The sequence below is a fragment of the Mus musculus genome, chromosome 16 (assembly GCF_000001635.26).
Source record: "Mus musculus strain C57BL/6J chromosome 16, GRCm38.p6 C57BL/6J".
NCBI classification, from domain to species: Eukaryota; Metazoa; Chordata; class Mammalia; order Rodentia; family Muridae; genus Mus; species Mus musculus.
The window spans coordinates 19,676,877-19,700,496 of NC_000082.6; the positions used below are offsets into that span (position 1 = coordinate 19,676,877).

The 23,620-nt window shown below is 40.0% G+C and overlaps 1 protein-coding gene across 1 annotated transcript in view; it reads right to left on the reverse strand.

The window, feature by feature from the left end:
• Positions 1–23,620, reverse strand: part of Lamp3 (lysosomal-associated membrane protein 3) — a 52,985-nt gene that overhangs the window by 23,496 nt on the left and 5,869 nt on the right. Inside the window, exon 3 of the mRNA NM_177356.3 lies at positions 22,737–22,865. Within this exon, the coding sequence (NP_796330.2) occupies positions 22,737–22,865 (129 nt within the window). The remainder of the gene's footprint in view (positions 1–22,736; positions 22,866–23,620) is intronic.

The window sequence follows — 23,620 nt, forward strand, 5'->3', positions numbered from 1 at the left end:
TAAAGAATCACAGGAGGAACAAGCTCCACTCAGAGACAGCTAGAAAATCTAATACCAGAGATTACCAGATTGTGAAAGGCAAACCTAAGAATCTTACTAACAGAAACCAAGACCACTCAACATCATCAGAACCCAGTGCACCTCCCACAGCAAGTTCTGGATACCCCAACACTCCCGAAAAGCAAAATTCAGGTTTAAAATTATGTCATGAAGCTGGTAGATGACTTTAAGAAGGGCATAAATAACTCGCTTAAAGAAATACAGGAGAACACTGCTAAACAGGTAGAAGTCCTTAAGGAATTACAGGAAAACACTGCTAAACAGGTAGAAATCCTGAAAGAGGAAACACAAAAATCCATTAAAGAATTAGAGGAAAGCATAACCAAACAGGTGATAGAATTGAACAAAACTATCCAAGATCTAAAAATGGAAGTAGAAACAATGAAGAAAACCCAAAGGGAGACAACTCTGGAGATAGAAACCCAGGGAAGAAATCAGGAACAATAGATGCAAGGATCAGCAACAGAATACAAGAGATGAAAGAGAAAATCTCAGGTGCAGAAGGTTCCATAGAGAACATGGGTACAACAATCAAAGAAAATGCAAAATGCAAAAAGATCCTAACTCAAAACATCCAGGAAATCCAGGACACAATGAGAAAACCAAACCTACAGATAATAGGAGTAGGTGAGAATGAAGATTTTCAACTCAAAGGGCCAGCAAATATCTTCAACAAAATAATAGAAGAAAATTTTCCTAACCTAAAGAAAGAGATGCCCATGAACATACAAGAAGCCTATAGAACTCCAAATAGACTGGACCAGGAAAGAAATTCCTCCCAACACATAATAATCAGAACAACAAATGCACTGAATAAAGACAGACTATTAAAAGCTGTAAGGGAAAAATGTCATATAAAGGCAGACCTATTAGAATAACACCAGACTTCTCACCAGAAACTATGAAAGCCAGAAGATCCTGGACAGATGTTATACAGACCCTAAGAAAACACAAATGTCAGCCCAGGCTACTATACCCAGCAAAACTCTCAACTACCATAGATGGAGAAACCAAAATACTCCATAACAAAATGAAATTCACACAATATCTTTCCACGAATCCAGCCCTTAAAGGATAAAAAAAGGGAAACCACCAACACAATGATGGAAACCATGCCCTGGAAAAAGCAAGAAAGTAATCCATCAACAAACTGAAAAGAAGACAGCCACAAGTACATAATCCCACATTTAACAAGAAAAATAACAGAAAGGAACAATTACTTTTCTTTAATATCGCTTAATATCAATGGACTCAATCCCCCAATAAAAGACAGACTAACAGACTGGCTACACAAACAGGACCCAACTTTTTACTGCTTACAGGAATCCCACCTCAGCAAAAAAGACAGACACTATACCAGAGTGAAAGACTGGAAAATAGTTTTCCAAGAAAATGGTCACAAGAAACAAGCTGGAGTAGCCATTCTAATAGCGAATAAAATCAACTTAAAACCCAAAGATACTAAAAAAAAAAAAAAAAAAAAAAAAAGACAAAGAGGGGCACTTCATACTCACCAAAGGTAAAATCTTCCAAGATGAACTCTCAATTCTGAATATCTCTGCTCCAAATGCAAGAGCAGTCACATTCATTAAAGACACTTTAGTAAAGCTCAAAGCACACATTGCACCTCACACAATAATAGTGGGAGACTTCAACACACCACTTTCACCAATGGACAGATCATGGAAACAGAAACTAAACAGAGACCCATTGAAACTAACAGAAGTTATGAAAGAAATGATCTAACAGATATCTATAGAACATTTTATCCTAAAACAAAAAGATATACCTTCTTCTCAGCACCTCATGGCACCTTCTCCAAAACTGACCATATAATTGGTCACAAAACAGGCCTCAACAGATACAAAATTATTGAAATTGTCCCATGCATTCTATCACATCACCATGGACTAAGGCTGATTGTCAATAACAGCATAAATGATAGAAAGCCAACATTCATGTGGAAAATGAACAACATTCTTCTCAATGATACCTTGGTCAAGGAAGAAATAAAGAAAGAAATTAAAGACTTTTTAGAGTTTAATGAAAATGAAGCCACAACATACCCAAACTAATGGGACACAATAAAAAACTCATAGCTCTGACTGCCTCTAAAAAGAAACTGGAGAGAGCATACACTAGCAGCTTAACAGCACACCTAAAAGCTCTAGAACAAAAGGAAACATATTCAACCAAGAGGAGTAGATAGTGGGAAATAATCAAACTCAGGACTAAAATCAACCAAGTGGAAACAAAAAGAACTATTCAAAGAAACAACCAAATCAGTAGCAGGTTCTTTGAGACTAACTAGAGGGCACAGGGACAGTATCCTAACAAAATCAGAAATGAAAACGGAGACATAATAACAGAACATGAGGAAATCCAAAACATCATCATATCCTAATACAAAAGGCTATACTCAACAAAACTGGAAAACCTGCATGAAATGGGCAGATTTCTACACAGATACTGAGTTCCAAAGTTAAATCAGGATCAGATTAATGACCTAAACAGTCCCATATACCCTAAAGAAATGGAAGCAGTCATTAATAGTCTCCCAACCAAAAAAAGCCCAGGACCAGATGGGTTTAGTGCAGAGTTCTACCAGACCTTCAAAGAAGACATATTTCCAATTTCCTTCAAAATATTCCACGAAATAGAAACAAAAGGAACTCTACCCAATTCATTCTGTGAAGCCACAATTACTCTGACACCTAAACCACATAAAGACCCAACAAAGAAAGAGAACTTCAGACCAATTTCCCTTATGAATATCGATGCAAAAATACTCAATAAAATCCTCTCAAACCAAATCTAAGAACACATCAAAACATTCATCCATCATGACCAAGTAGGTTTCGTCCCAGAGATGTGGGGATGGTTTAATATATGGAAATCCATTAACGTGATCCACTATATAAACAAACTCAAAGAAAAAAATCACATGATCATCTCATTAGATCCTGAGAAAGCATTTGAAAAAATCTAACACCCATTGATTTATCATCAATCTTGGAAAGATCAGGAATTCAAGGCCCATACCTAAACATAATAAAAGCAATATACAGCAAACCTGTACCTAACATCAAACTAAATGGAGAGAAATTTGAAGCAATCCCACTAAAATCAGAGACTAGACAAGGCTGCCCTAGCTCTCCCTATCTATTCAGTATAGTTTTTGAAGTCCTAGCCAGAGCAATTAGACAACAAAAGAAGATCAAAAGGATACAAATAGAAAACAAAGAAGTCAAACTATCACTATTTGCAGATCATATGATAGTATACTTAAGTGATCCCAAAAATTCCACCAGAGAACTCCTAAAACTGATAAACAGCTTCAGTGCAGTAGCTGGATATAAAATTAACCCAAACATATCAGTTGCCTTCCTCTACCCAAAGGATAAACAGCCTGAGAAATAAATTAGGGAAACAACACCCTTCACAAAAATCACAAGTAATATAAAATACCTTGGTGTGACTCTAAGTTAGTGGAAGATCTATATGATAACAACTTCAAGTCTCTGAAGAAGAAAATCAAAGATCTCAGAAGATGGAGAGCTCTCCCATGATCATGAATAGGCAGTATTAATATACTAAAAATGGTCAGTTTGCCAAAAGTATTCAACAGATTCAATGCAATTCCCATCAAAATTCCAACTCAATTCTTCACAGATTTAGAAAGAGCATTTTGCAAATTCATCTGGAATAACAAAAAATCTTGGATAGCAAAAACTATTCTCAAAAATAAAAGAACTTCTGATGAAATCACCATCCCTGACCTCAAACTGTACTACATAACAATTGTCATAAAAACTGCATTGTATTGGAACAGTGGCAGGCAGGTAGAACAATGGAATAGAACTGAAGACTCATAAAGAAACCCACACACCTATGCTCACTTGATCCTTGACAAAGGAGCTAAAACTATCCAGTGGGAAAAAGTCAGCATTTTCAACAAATGGTGCTGGCACAACTGGCGGTTATCATGTAGAAGAATGTGAATTGATCCCTTCTTGTCTCCTTGTACAAAGCTCAACTCCAAGTGGATCAAGAACCTCCACATAAAACCAGATACACTGAAACTTATAGGTGAGACAGTGGGGAAGAGCTTGAAGATACAGGCTCAGGGGAAATTTTCCTGAACAGAACACCAATGGCTTGTGCTATAAGATCAAGAATAGACAAATGGGACCTCATAAAATTGCAAAGCTTCTGTGAGGCAAAGAACACTGTCAATAAGACAAAAAGGCTACCAAGAGATTGGGAAAAGGTCTTGACCAACCCTAAATCCGATAGAGGGCTAATATTCAAAATATACAAAGAACTCAAGAAGTTAGACTCAAGAGAAACAAACAACCCTATTAAAAATGGGGTACAAAGCTAAACAAAGAACTCTCAACTGAGGAATACCGTATGACTGAGAATCACCTAAAAAAATGTTCAACGTCCTTAATCATTGGGGAAATGAAAATCAAAACAACCTTAAGATTCCACCTCACACCAGTCAGAATGGCTACGATCAAAAATTCAAGTGACAGCAGATACTGGGGAGGATGGGGAGAAAAGGGAACACTCCTCCATTGCTAGTGGGATTGCAAGCTAGTACAACGACTCTGGAAATCAGTCTGGCAGTTCCTCAGGAAATTGGACATAGTACTACCGGAAGATCCAGCAATACCTCTCCTGGGCGTATACCTAGAAGATGTTCCAACTGGTAATAAGGACACATGCTCCACTATGTTCATAGCAGCCTTATTTATAATAGCCAGAAGGTGGAAAGAACACAGATGTCCCTCAACAGAGGAATGGGTACAGAAAATGTGGTACATTTACACAATGGAATACTCCTCAGCTATAAAAAACAATGAATTTCCTTCTGGCCCACTGCAGCACCGGGGTCCCTGGCCCGGGGAGTCTCCGGACACCCGCAAGGACCCATATAGGATCCACCACGGGATCCTAAGACCTCTGGTGAGTGGAACACAACTTCTGCCAGGAGGCAGGTTCAAACACCAGATATCTGGGCACCTTCCCTGCAAGAGGAGAGCTTGCCTGAAGAGAGTACTCTGACCACTGAAAATAAGGAGAGTGCTACCCTCCCAGGTCTGCTGATAGAGGCTAACATAATCACCTGAGGAAAAAGCTCTAACCAGAGACAACTATAACAACTAGCTCCAGAGAATACCAGATGGCAAAAGGCAAACGTAAGAATCCTACTAACAGAAATCAAGACTACTCACCATCATCAGAACGCAGCACTCCCACCTCACCTAGTCCTGGGCACCCCAACACAACCGAAAATCTAGACCCAGATTTAAAAGCATATCTCATGATGATGGTAGAGGATATCAAGAAGGACTTTAATAACTCACTTAAAGAAATACAGGAGAACACTGATAAAGAATTACAAGTCCTTAAAGAAAAACAGGAAAACACAACCAAACAGGTAGAAGTCCTTATAGAAAAACAGGAAAACACATCCAAACAGGTGATGGAAATGAACATAACCATAATAGACCTAAAAAGGGAAGTAGACACAATAAAGAAAACCCAAAGGGAGGCAACGCTGGACAAAGAAACCCTAGGAAAGAAATCTGGAACCATAGACGTGAGCATCAGCAACAGAATACAAGAAATGGAAGAGAGAATCTCAGGTGCAGAAGATTCCATAGAGAACATCGGCACAACAATCAAAGATAATACGAAACACAAAAAAGATTCTAACTCAAAGCATCCAGGAAATCCAGGACACAATGAGAAAAACCAAACCTACGGATAATAGGAGTTGATGAGAATGAAGATTTTCAACTTAAAGGGCCAGCAAATATCTTCAACAAAATTATAGAAGAAAACTTCCCAAACCTAAAGAATGGCATGCCCATGAACATACAAGAAGCCTACAGAACACCAAATAGACTGGACCAGGAAAGAAATTCCTCCCGACACATAATAATCAGAACAACAAATTCACTAAATAAAGAGAGAATATTAAAAGCAGTAGGGGAGAAAGGTCAAGGCCTATCAGAATTACACCAGACTTTTCACCAGAGACTATGAAAGCCAGAAGAGCCTGGACAGATGTTATACAGACACTAAGAGAACAAAATGCCAGCCCAGGCTTAATACCCGGCCAAACTCTCAATTACCATAGATGGAGAAACCAAAGTATTCCACGACAAAACCAAATTCACAGGTATCTTTCCATGAATCCAGCCCTTCAAAGGATAATAACAGAAAAAAAACAATACAAGGACGGAAATCACGTCCTAGCAAAAGCAAGAAAGTAATCCCTCAACAAACCAAAAAGAAGCAACAATTACTTTTCCTTAATATCTCTTAATATCAATGGACTCAATTCCCCAATAAAAAGACATAGACTAACAGACTGGCTACACAAACAGGACCCAACATTCTGCTGCTTACAGGAAACCCATCTCAGGGAAAAAGACAGACACTACCTCAAAGTGAAAGGCTGGAAAACAATTTTCCAAGCAAATGGTCTGAAGAAACAAGCTGGAGTGGCCATTCTAATATAGGATAAAATCGACTTGCAACCCAAAGTTATAAAAAAAGACAAGGAAGGACACTTCATACTCATCAAAGGTAAAATCCTCCAAGAGGAACTCTCATTTCTGAATATCTACGCTCCAAATTCAAGGACAGCCACATTCATTAAAGACACTTTAGTAAAGCTCAAAGCACACATTGCACCTCACACAATAGTAGTGGGAGACTTCAACACACCACTTTCAACAATGGAGAGATCGTGGAAACAAACAAAACAGGGACACAATGAACCTAACTAATTTATGGAAAAAATGGATCTGACAGATATCTACAGAACAATTTATGCTAAAACAAAAGGATATACCTTCTTCTCAGCACCTCACGGGACCTTCTCCGAAATTGACCTTATAATTGGTCACAAAACAGGCCTCAACAGATACAAAAATATTGAAATTGTCCCATGCATCCTACCAGACCACCATGGACTAAGGCTGATCTTCAATAACAGCATAAATAAGGGAAAACCAACATTCACTTGGAAACTGAACAACACTCTTCTCAATGATACCTTGGTCAAGGAAGGAATAAAGAAAGAAATTAAAGACTTTTTAGAGTTTAATGAAAATGAAGCCACAACATACCCAAACCTATGGGACACAATGAAAGCATTTCTAAGAGGGAAACTCATAGCTCTGAGTGCCTCCAAGAAGAAACTGGAGAGAGCACACACTAGCAGCTTGACAACACATATAAAAGCTCTAGAAAAAAAGGAAGAAAATTCACCCAAGAGGAGTAGATGGCAGGAAATAATCAAACTCAGGGGTGAAATCAATAAAGTGGAAACAAGAAGAACTATTCAAAGAATTAACCAAACGAGGAGTTGGTTCTTTGAGAAAATAAACAAGATAGATAAACCCTTAGCTAGACTCAATAGAGGGCACAGGGACAACATCCTAATTAACAAAATCAGAAATGAAAAGGGAGACATAACAAACAGATCCTGAAGAAATCCAAAACACCATCAGATCCTTCTACAAAACGCTATACTCAACAAAACTGGAAAACCTGGACGAAATGGACAAATTTCTAGACAGATACCAGGTACCAAAGTTAAATCAGGATCAAGTTAATGATCTAAACAGTCCCATATCCCCTAAAGATATAGAAGCAGTCATTAATAGTCTGCCAGCCAAAAAAAGCCCAAGACCAGATGGGTTTAGTGCAGAGTTCTACCAGACCTTCAAAGAAGATCTAATTCCAGTTCTGCACAAACTTTTACACAAAATAGAAGTTGAGGGAACTCTACCCAACACATTCTATGAAGCCACAATTACTCTGATACCTAAACCACAGAAAGATCCAACAAAGATAGAGAACTTCAGACCAATTTCCCTTATGAATATCGATGCTAAAATACTCAATAAAATTCTCACTAACCGAATCCAAGAACACATTAAAGCAATCATCCATCCTGATCAAGTAGGTTTTATTCCAGGGATGCAGGGATGGTTTAATATACGAAAATCTAAACTCTCAATTACCATAGATGGAGAAACCAAAGTATTCCACAACAAAACCAAGTTCACACATTATCTTTCCACGAATCCAGCCCTTCAAAGGATAATAACAGAAAAAAACCAATACAAGGACAGAAATCACGCCCTAGAACAAGCAAGAAAGTAATCCCTCAACAAACCTAAAAGAAGACAGCCACAAGAACAGGATGCCAACTCTAACAAAAATAAATAAAAGGAAGCAACAATTACTTTTCCTTAATATCTCTTAATATCAATGGACTCAATTCCCCAATAAAAAGACATAGACTAACAGACTGGCTACACAAACAGGACCCAACATTCTGCTGCTTACAGGAAACCCATCTCAGGGAAAAAGACAGACACTGCCTCAAAGTGAAAGGCTGGAAAACAATTTTCCAAGCAAATGGTCTGAAGAAACAAGCTGGAGTAGCCATTCTAATATCGGATAAAATCAACTTCCAACCCAAAGTTATCAAAAAAGACAAGGAAGGACACTTCATACTCATCAAATGTAAAATCCTCCAAGAGGAACTCTCAATTCTGAATATCTACGCTCCAAATGCAAGGGCAGCCACATTCATTAAAGACCCTTTAGTAAAGCTCAAAGCACACATTGCACCTGACACAATAATAGTGGGAGACTTCAACACACCACTTTCATCAATGGACAGATCATGGAAACAGAAACTAAACAGGGACACAGTGAAACTAACAGAAGTTATGAAACAAATGGACCTGACAGATATCTACAGAACATTTCATCCTAAAACAAAAGGATATACCTTCTCAGCACCTCACAGGACCTTCTCCAAATGTAATCCATTATATAAACAAACTCAAAGACAAAAACCACATGATCATCTCATTAGATGCAGAAAAGCATTAGACAAGATCCAACACCCATTCATGATAAAAGTCTTGGAAAGATCAGGAATTCAAGGCCCATACCTAAACATGAAAAAAGCAATCTATAGCAAACCAGAAGCCAACATCAAAGTAAATGGAGAGAAGCTGGAAGCAATCCCACTAAAATCAGGGACTAGACAAGGCTGCCCACTTTCTCCCTACCTCTTCAACATAGTACTTGAAGTCCTAGCCAGAGCAATTCGACAACAAAAGGAGATCAAGAGGATACAAATTGAAAAAGATGAAGTCAAATATCACTTTTTGCAGATGATATGATAGTATATATAAGTGATCCTAAAAATTCCACCAGAGAACTCCTAACCTGATAAACAGCTTCGGTGAAGTAGCTGGATATAAAATTAACTCAAACAAGTCAATGGCCTTTCTCTACACAAAGAATAAACAGGCTGAGAAAGAAATTAGGGAAACAACACCCTTCTCAATAGTCACAAATAACATAAAATATCTTGGTGTGACTCTAACTAAGGAAGTGAAAGATCTGTATGATAAAAACTTCGAGTCTCTGAAGAAAAAAATTAAAGAAGATCTCAGAAGATGGAAAGATCTCCCATGCTCTTGGATTGGCAGGATCAACATTGTAAAAATGGCTATCTTGCCAAAAGGAATCTACAGATTCAATGCAATCCCCATCAAAATTCCAACTCAATTCTTCAACGAATTAGAAAGAGCAATCTGAAAATTCATCTGGAATAACAGAAAAGCTAGGATAGCAAAAACTGTTCTCAAGGATAAAAGAACCTCTGCTGGAATCACTATGCCTGACCTAAAGCTTTACTACAGAGCAATTGTGATAAAAAGTGCATGGTACTGGTATAGTGACAGACAAGTAGACCAATGGAATAGAATTGAAGACCCAGAAATGAACCCACACACCTATGGTCACTTGATCTTCAACAAGGGAGCTAAAACCATCCAGTAAAAGAAAGACAGCATTTTCAACAAATGGTACTGACACGACTGGTTGTTATCATGTAGAAGAATGTGAATCGATCCATTCCTATCTCCTTGTACTAAGGTCAAATCTAAGTGGATCAAGGAACTTCACATAAAACCAGAGACACTGAAATTTATAGAGGAGAAAGTGGGGAAACGCCTCGAAGATAAGGGCACAGGAAAAAAAATTCCTGAATAGAACAGCAATGGCTTATGCTGTAAGATCGAGGATTGACAAATGGGAATTCATGAAACTGCAAAGCTTCTGCAAGGCAAAAGACGCCATCAATAAGACAAAAAGGCCACCAACAGATTGGGAAAGGATCTTTACCTATCTTAAATCTGATAGGGGACTAATATCCAATATATATAAAGAACTCAAGAGGGTGGACTCCAGAAAATCAAATAACCCCCTTAAAAGATGGGGCTCAGAGCTAAACAAAGAATTCTCACCTGAGGAATACCAAATGGCTGAGAAGCACCTGAAAAAATGTTCAACATCCTTAATCATCAGAGAAATGCAAATCAAAACAACCCTGAGATTCCACCTCACACCAGTCAGAATGGCTAAGATCAAAAATTCAGGTGACAGCAGATGCGGCGAGGATCTGGAGAAAGAGGAACACTCCTCCATTGTTGGTGGGATTGCAGGCTTGTACAACCACTCTGGAAATCAGTCTGGCGGTTCCTCAGAAAATTGGACATAGTACTACCGGAGGATCCAGCAATACCTCTCCTGGGCATATATCCAGAAGATGCCCCAACAGGTAAGAAGGACACATGCTCCACTATGTTCATAGCAGCCTTATTTATAATAGCCAGAAGCTGGAAAGAACCCAGATGCCCCTCAACAGAGGAATGGATACAGAAAATGTGGTACATCTACACAATGGAGTACTACTCAGCTATTAAAAAGAATGAATTTATGAAATTCCTAGCCAAATGGATGGACCTGGAGGGTATCATCCTGAGTTAGGTAACCCAATCACAAAGTAATTCACATAATATGTACTCACTGATAAGTGGATATTAGCCCAGAAACTTAGGATACCCAAGATATAAGATATAATTTGCTAAAAACATTAAACTCAAGAGAACGAAGACCAAAGTGTGGACACTTTGCCTCTTCTTAGAATAGGAAACAAAACACCCATGGAAGGAGTTACAGAGACAAAATTTGGAAGTGTGACGAAAGGATGGACCATCTAGTGATTGCCATATCCAGAGATCCATCCCATGATCAGCTTCCAAACGCTGACACCATTGCATACACTAGCAAGATTTTGCTGAAAGGACCCAGATATAGCTGTCTCTTGTGAGACTATTTCAGGGCCTAGCAAACACAGAAGTGGATGCTCACAGTCAGCTATTGAATGGACCACAGGGCCCCCAATGGAGGAACTAGAGAAAGCACCCAAGGAACTAAAGGGAACTGCAACCCTATAGGTGGAACAACAATATGAACTAAGCAGTACCCCGGAGCTCTTGTCTCTAGCTGCATATGTATCAAAAGATGGCCTAGTCGGCCATCACTGCAAAGAGAGGCCCATTGGACTTGCAAACTTTATATGCCCCAGTACAGGGGAACGCCAGGGCCAAAAAGGAGGAGTGGGTGGGTAGGGGAGTGGGGGTGGGTTGGTATGGGGGACTTTTGGTATAGCATTGGAAATGTAAATGAGCTAAATACCTAATAAAAATGGAAAAAAAAATTCAGGTGACAGCAGATGCTGGCGAGGATGTGGAGAAAGAGGAACACTCCTCCATTGTTGGTGGGATTGCAAGCTTGTACAACCACTCTGGAAGTCAGTCTGGCGGTTTCTCAGAAAATTGGACATAGTACTACTGGAGGATCCCGCAATACCTCTCCTGGGCATATATCCAGAAGATGTCCCAACCGGTAAGAAGAACACATGCTCCACTATGTTCATAGCAGCCTTATTTGTAATAACCAGAAGCTGGAAAGAACCCAGATGCCCCTCAACAGAGGAAAGGATACAAAAAATGTGGTGCATTTACACAATGGAGTACTACTCAGCTATTAAAAAGAATGAATTTGTGAAATTCCTAGGCAAATGGTTGGACCTGGAGGGCATCATCCTGAGTGAGGTAACACAATCACAAAAGAACTCAAATGATATGTACTCACTGATAAGTGGATATTAGCCCAGAAATTTAGTATAGCGAGATATAAGGTACAATTTGCAAAACACATGAAACTGAAGAAGAACAAAGACCAAAGTGTGGACACTTTGCCCCTTCTTAGAATTGGAAACAAAACACCCATGGAAGGAGATACAGAGACACAGTTTGGAGCTGAGACAAAAGGATGGACCATCTAGAGACTGCCATATCCAGGGATCCATCCCATAATTAGCCTCCAAAGGATGACACCATTGCATACACTAGCAAGCATTTGTTGCAAGGACCGTGATATAGCTGTCTCTTGTGAGACTAGGCCAGGGCCTAGCAAACACATAAGTGGATGCTCACAGTGAACTATTGGATGGATCACAGGGCCCCCAATGGAGGAGCTAGAGAAAGTAACCAAGGATCTGCAACCCTGTAGGTGCAACATTATGAACTAACCAGTACCCCGGAGCTCTTGACTCTAGCTGCATATGTATCAAAAGATGGCCTAGTTGGCCATCACTGGAAAGAGAGGCCCATTGGACAGGCAAACTCTATATGCCCCAGTACAGGGGAACGCCAGGGCCAAAAAATGGGTATGGGTGGGTAGGGGAGTGGGGGGGGGGTGTGGGGGACTTTTGAGATAACATTGGAAATGTAATTAAAGAAAATGTGTAATAAAAAAACAATGAATTTATGAAATCTTAGGCAAATGGATGGATCTGGGGGATATCATCCTGAGTAAGGTGACCCAATAACAAAAGAGCACACATGATATGTACTCAGTGATAAGTGGAGATTAGCCCAGATGCTCAGAATACCCAAGATACAATTCACAGACCAAATGAAGCTCAAGAAAAAGGAAGACCAAAGTATAGATACTTCGATCCTTCCTAGAAGGGGGAACAAAATACCCATGTAAGTAGTTACAGAGACAAAGTGTGAAGCAGAGACTGAAGGAATGACCAGCCAAGACTGCCCCACCTGGGAATCCATCCAATATACAGTCACCAAACCCATACACTATTATTGATGCCAACAAGTGCTTGCTGCCAGGAACCTGATACAGCTGTCCCCTTGAGAGGCTCTGCCAGTGCCTGAAAAATACAGGAGATGCTCACAGCCATCCATTGGACTTAGCACTGGGTCCCCAATGAAGGAGCTAGAGAAAGGATCCAAGGAGTTGAAGGGGTTTGCAGCCCCATAAGAGCAAAAACAATATGAACTAACCAGTACCCCCAGAGGCCCCAGGGGCTACACCACCAACCAAAGAATATACATGGTAGGACTCATGACTCCAGCTACTTATGCAGCAGAGGATGGCCTAGATATTCATCAGTGGGAGGTGAGGCCCTTGGTTCTGTGAAGGCTCTATGCCTCAGTATAGGGGAATTCCAGGGCCAGGAATCGGGAGTGGGTGGGTTGGTAAACAGGGCTAGTGGGGAGGGGATAAGTTTCAGAGGGAGACCAGGAAAGAGGATAACATTTGAAATGTAAATAAAGAAAATATCTAATAAAATTTTTAAAAAATAAATATTTGAGATGGTAGAATACCTGGGCCTGGTGGAAGAAGAGGTCTCTTGTTCTAAGGACATGAAAACTCTACTAAGTCACAGGTGCCAGTAGACAACTTCACTAAGTCACAGGTACCATGAGAGGCATCCTAGGAGAGTCACAGTAGCAGGAACCACAGCCTGGCAGCCTGGAACCTCCCAGGTCAGAGTAGCTGCAGGATAGGGAAACCTGCCAGAATGGACCAGAGATGTGTTCTCTGGGGCTGCTTAGAAGGACACAGCTTTCAAATTTATATTGCCTAATTCTTTCCATTGTAGAGTTCCCTTGGTCACTTCCAGTCTGCACCTATACCCACACCTATGGCAGATTGGCATACCTACTCCCCCACCCCACATCCCTGCCTGTCTCCCAGGAGGTCTACTCTAACCAGGGGCATAGGTAAGACACACACCCCAATAACCATACCAGCTGGTACCCCATAGAAACCTGCAGACATGGTATCTATCCAGCCCTTATGGACTCCCAGAGTCTGAGGTCTGTACCTGCACCTATAATCAGGTAGATTGGCCCACCCACCACTACCAACTCCAAAATTCTGTCTGTCTCCAAGAAGGCTGCTCTAACAAGGGGCAAATGAGGCCTGCTCTAGCCAGAGACACAGCACTGCAAGCCTCCCAGGAAGACAGCTCCACCTCCTCTGCCTGTTCCAACCTGGAAGACCAAGGATAGTTAACACCAGAAACAACCATATGGTGAGAAGCAAGCACAAGAACATAATGAAGAGAAGCCAATGCAATTTGGCACCATCACACCCAAGCGCTCCTACTACAGCATGCCCTGGATATCCTAACACAACCTGAAGGGCAATTTTCTGACTTTAAATCCAGTTTAATTAAGATGTTTGAGGCCTTTAAACAGGATAAAAATAATATACTTAAAGAAATATAGGAAAACACAGGCAAATATGTAGAAGCCCTGAAAAAGGAAACAAATAAAGCCCTTAAAGAACTACAGGAAAATAAAGCCAAACATGTGAAGGAATTGAACAAAATGGTCCAAAACTTAAAAATGGAAAAAGAAACAATAAAGAAATCACAAATGGAGGCAACCCTAGAGATGGAAAACTTAGGAACTTCAGATGCAAGAATCACCAACAGAATACAAGAGATGGAAGAGAAAATCTCAGGTGTAGAAGATAATGATACATCAGTGAAAGAAAATGCAAAGTGTAAAAGGTTCATAACTCAAAACATCCAGGAAATTTGACACAGTGAAAAGACCAAACCTAAGAATAATGGAAAAAGAAGAGGGTGAAGATTACCATCTCAAAGAGCCAGAAAACGTCTTCAAAAAAATCATAGAAGAAAACTTCTTCCCTAACCTAAAGAAAGAGATGGCCATAAATGTACAAGAAGCCTTCAGAACACCAAGCAAATTGGACCAGAAAAAAAAATCCTTCCCTAACATAATAATCAAAACACTAAATTACAGAACAAAGAAAGAATATTAAAAGCTGCAAGGGAGAAAGACCTTATAAAGGTAGACCTATCAGAACTACACATGACTTCTCACCAGAGACTCTAAAAGCCAGAAAATCTTGGAAAGGTGTTGTAGGCTGCACTGGTGCTGTTTGTATTCTGATGTTAATTCTGCTTCCTAAAGAGGGGCTGCCCCATCAAGGAATAGATCACATACTCAGGTGATTTCATGTGAAACTTCTCCCCATTTTAACTGGTCAAATAAAGGCTGGAGCCTGTGATTGGGAAAAGGAAGGGAAAGGTAAGAGGTAGGACTGAAGGTTTTAGAGAGTGGAGGAAGAAGAGGTAGAAAGAAGATGGAGCAGAACCACCTGTCCTGGAGAAGCTGCAAATAACAACCATACTGTAGTGGTATAACTCCCCAGTCCAGGGGTATAGCTTATAAATATTGCAATGAGTTGTGTGGATTTGGCATAGGCTTATTGGCGTTGGAGATTTACTGCAACAGACAGGAGTCTTGTGTACCCTAAGAGACCACAACCAAGAGTACTATTCCCAACAAAACAATCAATCACCATAGATGAAGAGGCAAAGTATTCCATGAAAAAAAAACCCCTAATTTAAACAATATGTTTTTACTATTCCAGCTCTAAAGAGCATACTAGAAGGAAAACTCCAACACAAAGAAGGTAACTACACACAAGAATACACAACAAATTAATCATGTCACAACAAACCCAGAAGAATTGAATCACACACACAAAGGAGCACCTCCAACAACAACAACAACAACAACAGAAAGGAAGGAAGGAAGGAAGGAAGGAAGGAAGGAAGGAAGGAAGGAAGGAAGGAAGGAAGGAAGGAAGGAAGGAAGGAAAACAGAAGTTAAAAATCACTAGTCACTAATACTTATCAACATCAATGAACTCAATTTCAAAAGCAAAAAAAGGACAGGGCTAAAAAACAGGATATGTCAACAGGATCCATCATTCTGATGCATATAAGAACTACACCTCAGTAACAAAGATAGACAGTACCTCAGAGTTAAGGGCCAGAAAAATGTTTTGCAAGCAAATTATCTCAAGAAATGTGGATAATAGCAGACTGGTCTCCAATTGAGCTGAGGAACCCTGGAAGGTGATAATTCACCTTCATGACATGGTAGATGTTCCCTTATGCTCCTGGAACTCTGTCTCCTGCCTAAGTTACCCCCCCCACATCCCCCACAAGAGAAGCATGGCTAGAAGTCTCATAGGCAATGACCCAAGCTTCTGACCTTCAGGCTAAACTCCTCCCCAGTTACCTAGCAACAGTAAAGACCTAAAAAAGGGGGGGGGGCTGTTCAGCCCCTACTTGCTCTCTTACCTCTTACTTGTCTCTCTCTTACTTCTTACCCCTCACTCTCTCCTTCTCTCTCCTCTCTCTTTGTCTTCTCTCCTCTCTCCTCTCTCTTTGTCTTCTCCTCTCCCCTCTCCTCTCCTCTCTCTTATTCCTTTTCTCTCTAGCCTTCTCTCTCTAGCCTTCTCTCTCTAGCCTTCTCTCTCTCTCTCTCTCTCTCTCTCTCTCTCTCTCTCTCTCTCTCTCTCCCTCTCTCTCTCTCTCTCTCTCTCTCTTTTCTCTCTTCCCCCCTGACTTTCTATAATAAAGCTCTAAAACCATAAAATGTCTCTGCTCATCAAGGCCCACTGGGCTTGGAGGATGGGACAGGCTTTCTCCTAATGAGCCGTTTCTAATCTCCCATTAGAAGGCCTTCTTGTGCTCCAGTCAAGATCCACTGCCTTCACTCTCGAAGGTGTTGGGAACCTCTCTTCCCTCATCCCTCTCTCCTATAACCCAGGTGGCTTTAGCAAAGTAGCTCCAGGAATCCCAGGTAGGGCTGCCCCTTGGCCACCCCCTGAAGAGTGGGTCAGAGGCTTGAATGCCCACCCAGGAATGAGTGGAAAGTATATGGCAGCTCTCCCACGCCTGACAGACCAGATAATAGGTAAAACTCTGGTGGGTTGTGGGTCTTTCACTACCCCCTCTTCCCACGGGCCCCCTTTTTAGTTCCCAACAAAGAAAGAGGCTGGAGTATTTTGTTTTTTTGTTTTAAAAATCCTCCAATATGAAGTCTCAATTCTGAACATCTAAACATTCATGGGGAGGTACCAGGGTGGGATACCCAGGGGGTCATCCACCCATAGAAGAAGGAGAAAAGATGGGAGAAGGATTATGGGGTCAGTGACCAGGAGGGGAACATCAAATAAGATGTAAAGTTAATAGGTAAAAAATAAGTAAAAAAAAATAAATAATTAATTAATTAATTTTAAAAATTAATAAAAATTTTAAAAAGAGAAAGAGAAGGGGAAAGGCACTTCATATTCACGGGGGGAAAATCAACCAAGATGAAGTCTCAATTCTGAACATCTGTGCCCCAAATGCAAGATCACCTGCATTAGTAAAAGAAACTTTACTGAAGCTCAAAATATTCATTGAACCTCATACAATAATAGTGGGATACTTAACCACCCAACTGTCACCAATGGACAGGTCATTGAAACAGAACTAAACAAAAACACAACGAAACTAATTTAAGTTATGAACCACGTGGATTTAACAAATATCTATAGAACATTTCACTCTGGTTTCTGTCTGCTCTTGGAGCAAATCTTCTGCCACAGATCTCCTTACCCAAATAGCACCAGGAGAAAGCAAGCCCCCCAGGAGTGTGGGCAGGCCTGTGAGCACAGGTAGGACCACCACCGCTGCTCAGAGGAACCTGCACTGAAGCTGCAGGACACAGGAACCAAGGAACTGCTTGGGATAAAAGTCTTTTGATTTCCATCTGTGCAAGAGCTGATCCTGTGCCACAGAGCTACATACGCAAATACTGCCAGGAGAAAGCTGATCTCCCAGGAGTGCCTCCCAGGTAGTCACTTCTCTTCAAATTCCTGGTCCAAGAGGGACCTTCAGAAAGCCATCAGGAAACAGGAACCAAGGATCATCTGGGGGCAGGATCTCTGGAGAGAAACTTAAAGGAAACTCACTAAAATCAGTGACTAGACAAGTCTACCCTCTCTCTCCCTATTTATTCAGTATAGTACTTGAAGTTCTAGCTAGAGCATTTAGACAACAAAAGGAGGCCAAAGGGATACAAATTGGACAGGAAGAAGTCAAACTATTACTATGTGCAGATGATATGATAATATACATAATGACCACCAAAACTTCACCCTAGAAACCCTACAGCTGATAAACAACTTCAGCAAAGTGGCCAGATATAAAATTAGCTCAAACAAATCAGTAGACTTAATCTACCAAAAAAATAAATGGGCTGAGAAAGAAATTAGGGAAATGACAACCTTCACAATAGTCACAAATAATATTGAATATCTTGCTGTTACTCTAAAAGCAAGTAAAAGATCTACATGACAAGAACTTCAAGTCTCTGAAGAAAGAAATTGAAGATCTCAGGAGATGGCAAGACCTCCCATGCTTGTAGATTCACAGGATCAATATAGTAAAAATGGCTGTCTTGCTGAAAGCAATTTACAGATTCAATGCAATTCCATCAAAATTCCAATTCAATTCTTCAGAGAGTTAGAAAAAGCAATTCTCAAATTCATTTGGAATAACAAAGAACCCAGGATAATGAAAACTGTTCTCAACAATAAAAGAACCTCTGGAGGAATCAGCATCCCAGACCTGAAGCTATACTACAGAGCAATAGTGAAAAAACTGCATTGTATTGGTACAGTGACAGGCAGATAGATCAATGGAATAGAATTGAAGATCCAGAAATGAACCCACACACCTACGGTCACTTATTTTTGACAAAGGAGCTAAAACCATCCAGTAGAGAAAAGACAGCATTTTCAACAAATGTTGCTGATTTAACTGGCAGTTAGCATGTAGAAGAATGCAAATCGGTCCATTCTTATCTCCTTGTATAAAGCTTAAGTCCAAATGGATCAAGGACCTCCACATAAAACTACACTGAAACTAATTAAAAAAAAAAAAAAGTGGGGAAGAGCCTCGAGCACAGGAGTATAGGAGAAATTTTCCTGAACAGAACACCAATAGCTTATGCTCTAAGATCAAGAATTGACAAATGGGACCTCACAAAATAGCAAAATTTCTGTAAGGCAAAGGACACTGTCAATAGGACAAAACAGCAACCACCAGATTAGGGAAAGATTTTTATCTACCCTACATCCGATAGATGGCTAATATCCAATATGTACAAAGAACTCAAGAAGTCAGACTCCAGTAAATCACATAACTAAACGAAGAATTCTCAACTGAGGAATACTGAATGACTGAGAAACACCTAAAGAAATGTTCAACATCCTTAATCATCCGGGAAATGCAAATCAAAACAACCCTGAGATTCTATCTCACACCAATCAGAATGGCTAAAATCAAAACCTCAGGTGACAGCAGATGCTGGAGAGGATGTGGAGAAAGAGGAACACTCCTCCATTGCTAGTGGGATTGCAAGCTGGTACAACCACTCTGGAAATCAGTCTGGTAGTTCCTCAGAAAATTGAACATAGTACAACTGAAGTATCCAGCTACAGCACTCTCTGGCATATACCCTGAAGAGGCCCCAACATGTAATAGGGACACATGCTCCACTATGTTCATAGAAGCCTTGTTTATAATAGCTAGAAGCTGGAAAGAACCCAGATTTCCCTCAACAGAGGAATGCATACAGAAAATGTGGTACATTTACACAATGGAATACTACTCAGCTATTGAAAACGATGAATTCATGAAATTCATAGGCAAATGGATGGACATGGAGGATATCATCCTGAGTGAGGTAACCCATTCACAAAAGAATACATATTGTATACACTCACTGATGAGTGGATATTAGCCCAGAAGATCAGAATACCCAAGATACAATTCACAGACCAAATGAAGCTCAAGAAGAAAGAAGACCAAATTATGAATACTTCAGTTCTTCTTAGAAGGGGGAAGAAAATACCCATGGGAAGAGATACAGAGATAAAATGTGGAGGAGAGACTGAAGGAAAGACCATCCAGAGACTACCCCACCTGGGGATCCATCCCATATACATACAGTATCAAACCCAGACACTATTGTGGATACCTTGCTCACAGAAGCCTGATACAGCTGTCTCCTGAGAGGTTCTGCCAGTGCCTGACAAATATAGAGGTGAATGATCTCAGCCAACCATTGGACTGAACACAAGGTCCCCAATGGAGAAGCTAGAGAAAGGACTGAAGGAGCTGAAGGAGTTTGAAGCCACATAGGAGGAACAACAATATGAACCAACCAGTACCCCCAGAGCTCCCAGTGACTAAACCACCAACCACAGAGTACACATGGAGGGACCCATTGCTCCACCTGCATATGTAGCATAGGATGACCTTATTGGACATCAATGGGAGGCGAGGCTCTTGGTCCTGAGAAGTCTCGATCCACCAGTGTAGGGGAATGCCAGGCAGGGAAGTAGGAGTAAGTAGGTTTGTAAGCAAGGGGAGGGGGAATAGGGGATTTTTGGAAGGGATACCAGGAAACTGGATAACATTTAAAATGTAATTTTAAAAATATGTAATTTTTTTTAAAGTTAAAATAAGATATTTCACCCCAAAACAAAAGAATATACCTTCTTCTCAGCAACTCAAGGAAACTTTCCCAAAGTTGACCATATACTCTAACACAAAACAAACCTCAACAGCTATATAAAGATTGAAATAATACCTTGCATTCCCTCTGATCAACAGGGAATAAGGCTAGACTTCAACAACAAAAACAACAGAAAGCCCACATATTCATGGAAACTGAACAATTCTCTACTCAATGATAACTTGGTCAGGGAAGAAATACAGAAATAAATTAAAGACTTTCCAGAAGGAACAGCATACCCAAACTTATGGGATACAATGAGAGCAGTGTTAAGAGGAAAATTCATAGCACTAAGTTCCTTCATAAAGATCCTATACTAGCAATTTAACAGCGCACTAGAAAGCTTTAAAACAAAACGAAGCAAACACACCATGGAAAAGAAGGTGGGAAACAGTCATCTGTGGGGCTGAAATCAACCATTTAGAAACAAAGAGAACAATACAACGAATCAACAAAACCAAGAGCTGGTTCTTTTGAGAAAATCAACTAGATAACAAACCCTTAGCCAAACCAACTAAAAGGCTCAGATGCAATATCAAAATCAACAAAGAAATGAAAAAGGAGACAGACATAACAACAAAAACTGGAAATTCAAAATCATCAGGTTTGACTACAATAGCCTATACTTGACAAAACTGAAAAAATCTAGATGAACTGGATAATTTTCTGTACAGATACCACGTGCCAAAGTTCAATCAAGATAAGGTAAACTATTTAAACAGTCCCATAAACCCTAAAGAAATAGAAGCAGTCATTAAAAACCACCCAACCAAAAATATCCCCGGTCCATATGGTTTTAGTGCAGAATTCCAACAGATATTCAAAGAAGAGCTACTAGCAATATTCCTCAAACTATTCCACAAAATAGAAACAGAAGGAACACTACCTAATGCAATCTATGAGGCCACAATTACCCTGATACCTAAACTACACAAAACCCAACAAAAAAGAGAACCTCAAACCAATTTCGCTTATAAACATTGATGCAAAATATTCAATAAAATTCTCACAAATGGAATTGAAGAACACCTTAAAAACAACAATCACCAGGTCGAGTAGTCATCATCCCAGGAATGCAGGGATGGTTCAGTACATGAAAATCCATCAATGCAATCCATCACATACAAAAAAAAAACCCTCAAAGAAAAAAAAATCACATGATTATTTCATTAGATATTGAAAAAGCCTTCAACAAATTCAGGATATGATATTGAGGAGAGAAGAAAGAGTCACAGAGGACCAGGAGAATAACATGAAATATGCAGCTGCTGGGGTGGAGGTTGGGGAACCTCTAAACAGTGGAATAACCAAATTCATCTGTTTGCCCTGCCCTGAGATAGCTGCCCATTGTAGTCACTTCTTTTCCTCTATAACAGGTATGCTTGTAAAGAAATTATCCCATTGCTCATTTTTAAGTAATAAAATAGGACTTGCAGATATTAATGAGCATTTTTTGCTTACTGCCACAAAACAAGTCAGTGGTAGAGTTAAATTTATATATGACTCAGACCTCAACACCCAAGCCTTTCCACTCTGCTTTGCTGTCTCTATCTCCTGTTCAGGAAAACTCAGAGCCTCCCAAGTCCATGAGCTTTTACTTCAGGGATTGGAAATAACCCATTCTGTTACTTGATCTTGGTATTAAAATACCCCACTTATATGATTTCTACTGGGAATTTCCATCAATCTTTTCATCTATGCCACTTCCTCCTTGCATAATCTACAAAGGGTACTGGTGAGTAGACCTGCCCTGCAAAGCTAAGGTTCTCCTAAGAGGCACTGAAGCCCTTCTTGGAGTGACCAAAGTAGATTGAAGAAGAAAGCAAACATGATGTCAACACTTCCTTTCTTTCCCTCCCAAACTCCTTATTCTTATCTAAAAAGACCCCAAAGAGGCTCTTGGCTAATTCTGACAGGATCTAGCTTGAAATTTAGCACTGAATCACTGGCACTAGACTGAGGTGAGTCTAAGCCTTGCTAGAGGTAATCACTGTGAAGAAATGCATGCCTTACCTTGGTAAATGTGATATTCACAGATCCACCCTGGAAATTCAAGAAGAGGTTGGATTTTTGGGAGTCACATTTCCCAGATGCATGGGTTAGGCTGGGGTCAATGTTGAAATATCTTTGGGTTGCAGAATCCTAAACCAAAGATGATAGGTCCAATCAGTAAGAGACAAGAGAAAAAAATCAAGCCAGAAGTATAGGCTATTAAATAAGTGGATGCTCATTTAAAAAACAAACAGCCAGGCAGTGGTGGCGCACGCCTTTAATCCCAGCACTGGGGAGGCAGAGGCAGGCAGATTTCGGAGTTCTAGGCCAGCCTGGTCTACAAAGTGAGTTCCAGGACAGCCAGGGCTATACAGAGAAACCCTGTCTCAAAAAACCAAAAAGCAAACAAACAAACACAAACTCCCCAATTGTGTGACATCATCTTACTTCCAAACATATGCTTAAAGGCTTTCTTAAAAGAAATTCCCCCATAATAGGTAGTTTCAATGGGTAACTATTAGGAAGCAAACTTCATGAAATTCAAATTTTATTTTGTTCAATGTACTGAAAGGTGATGGAGAGAGGAGTTTGTACTCTAAGGTACTATATCAAATACGGATATGAGTTTTCTTTGGTTGAAAACTATGTAAAAATAATAGTTTATTGTGACGCTTTTATAAATAAAATACTTTATATAACCCTTTTCCATAATCTTGTTAATTTGGATTTTTGTATTAATATTATGATGGGCTAAAGCCATGGAGAATATCAGATTCCACTGTCTCATGTCAGAAAGGAACTGAGGCTAAGAAGTCATTACAGAGGAACAAGGACAGGCTGTGATTGTCATCCAGGATTGCTAATATTGCCAATGCTGGCTCCAAGTAAGAAGTATACATGTTGAA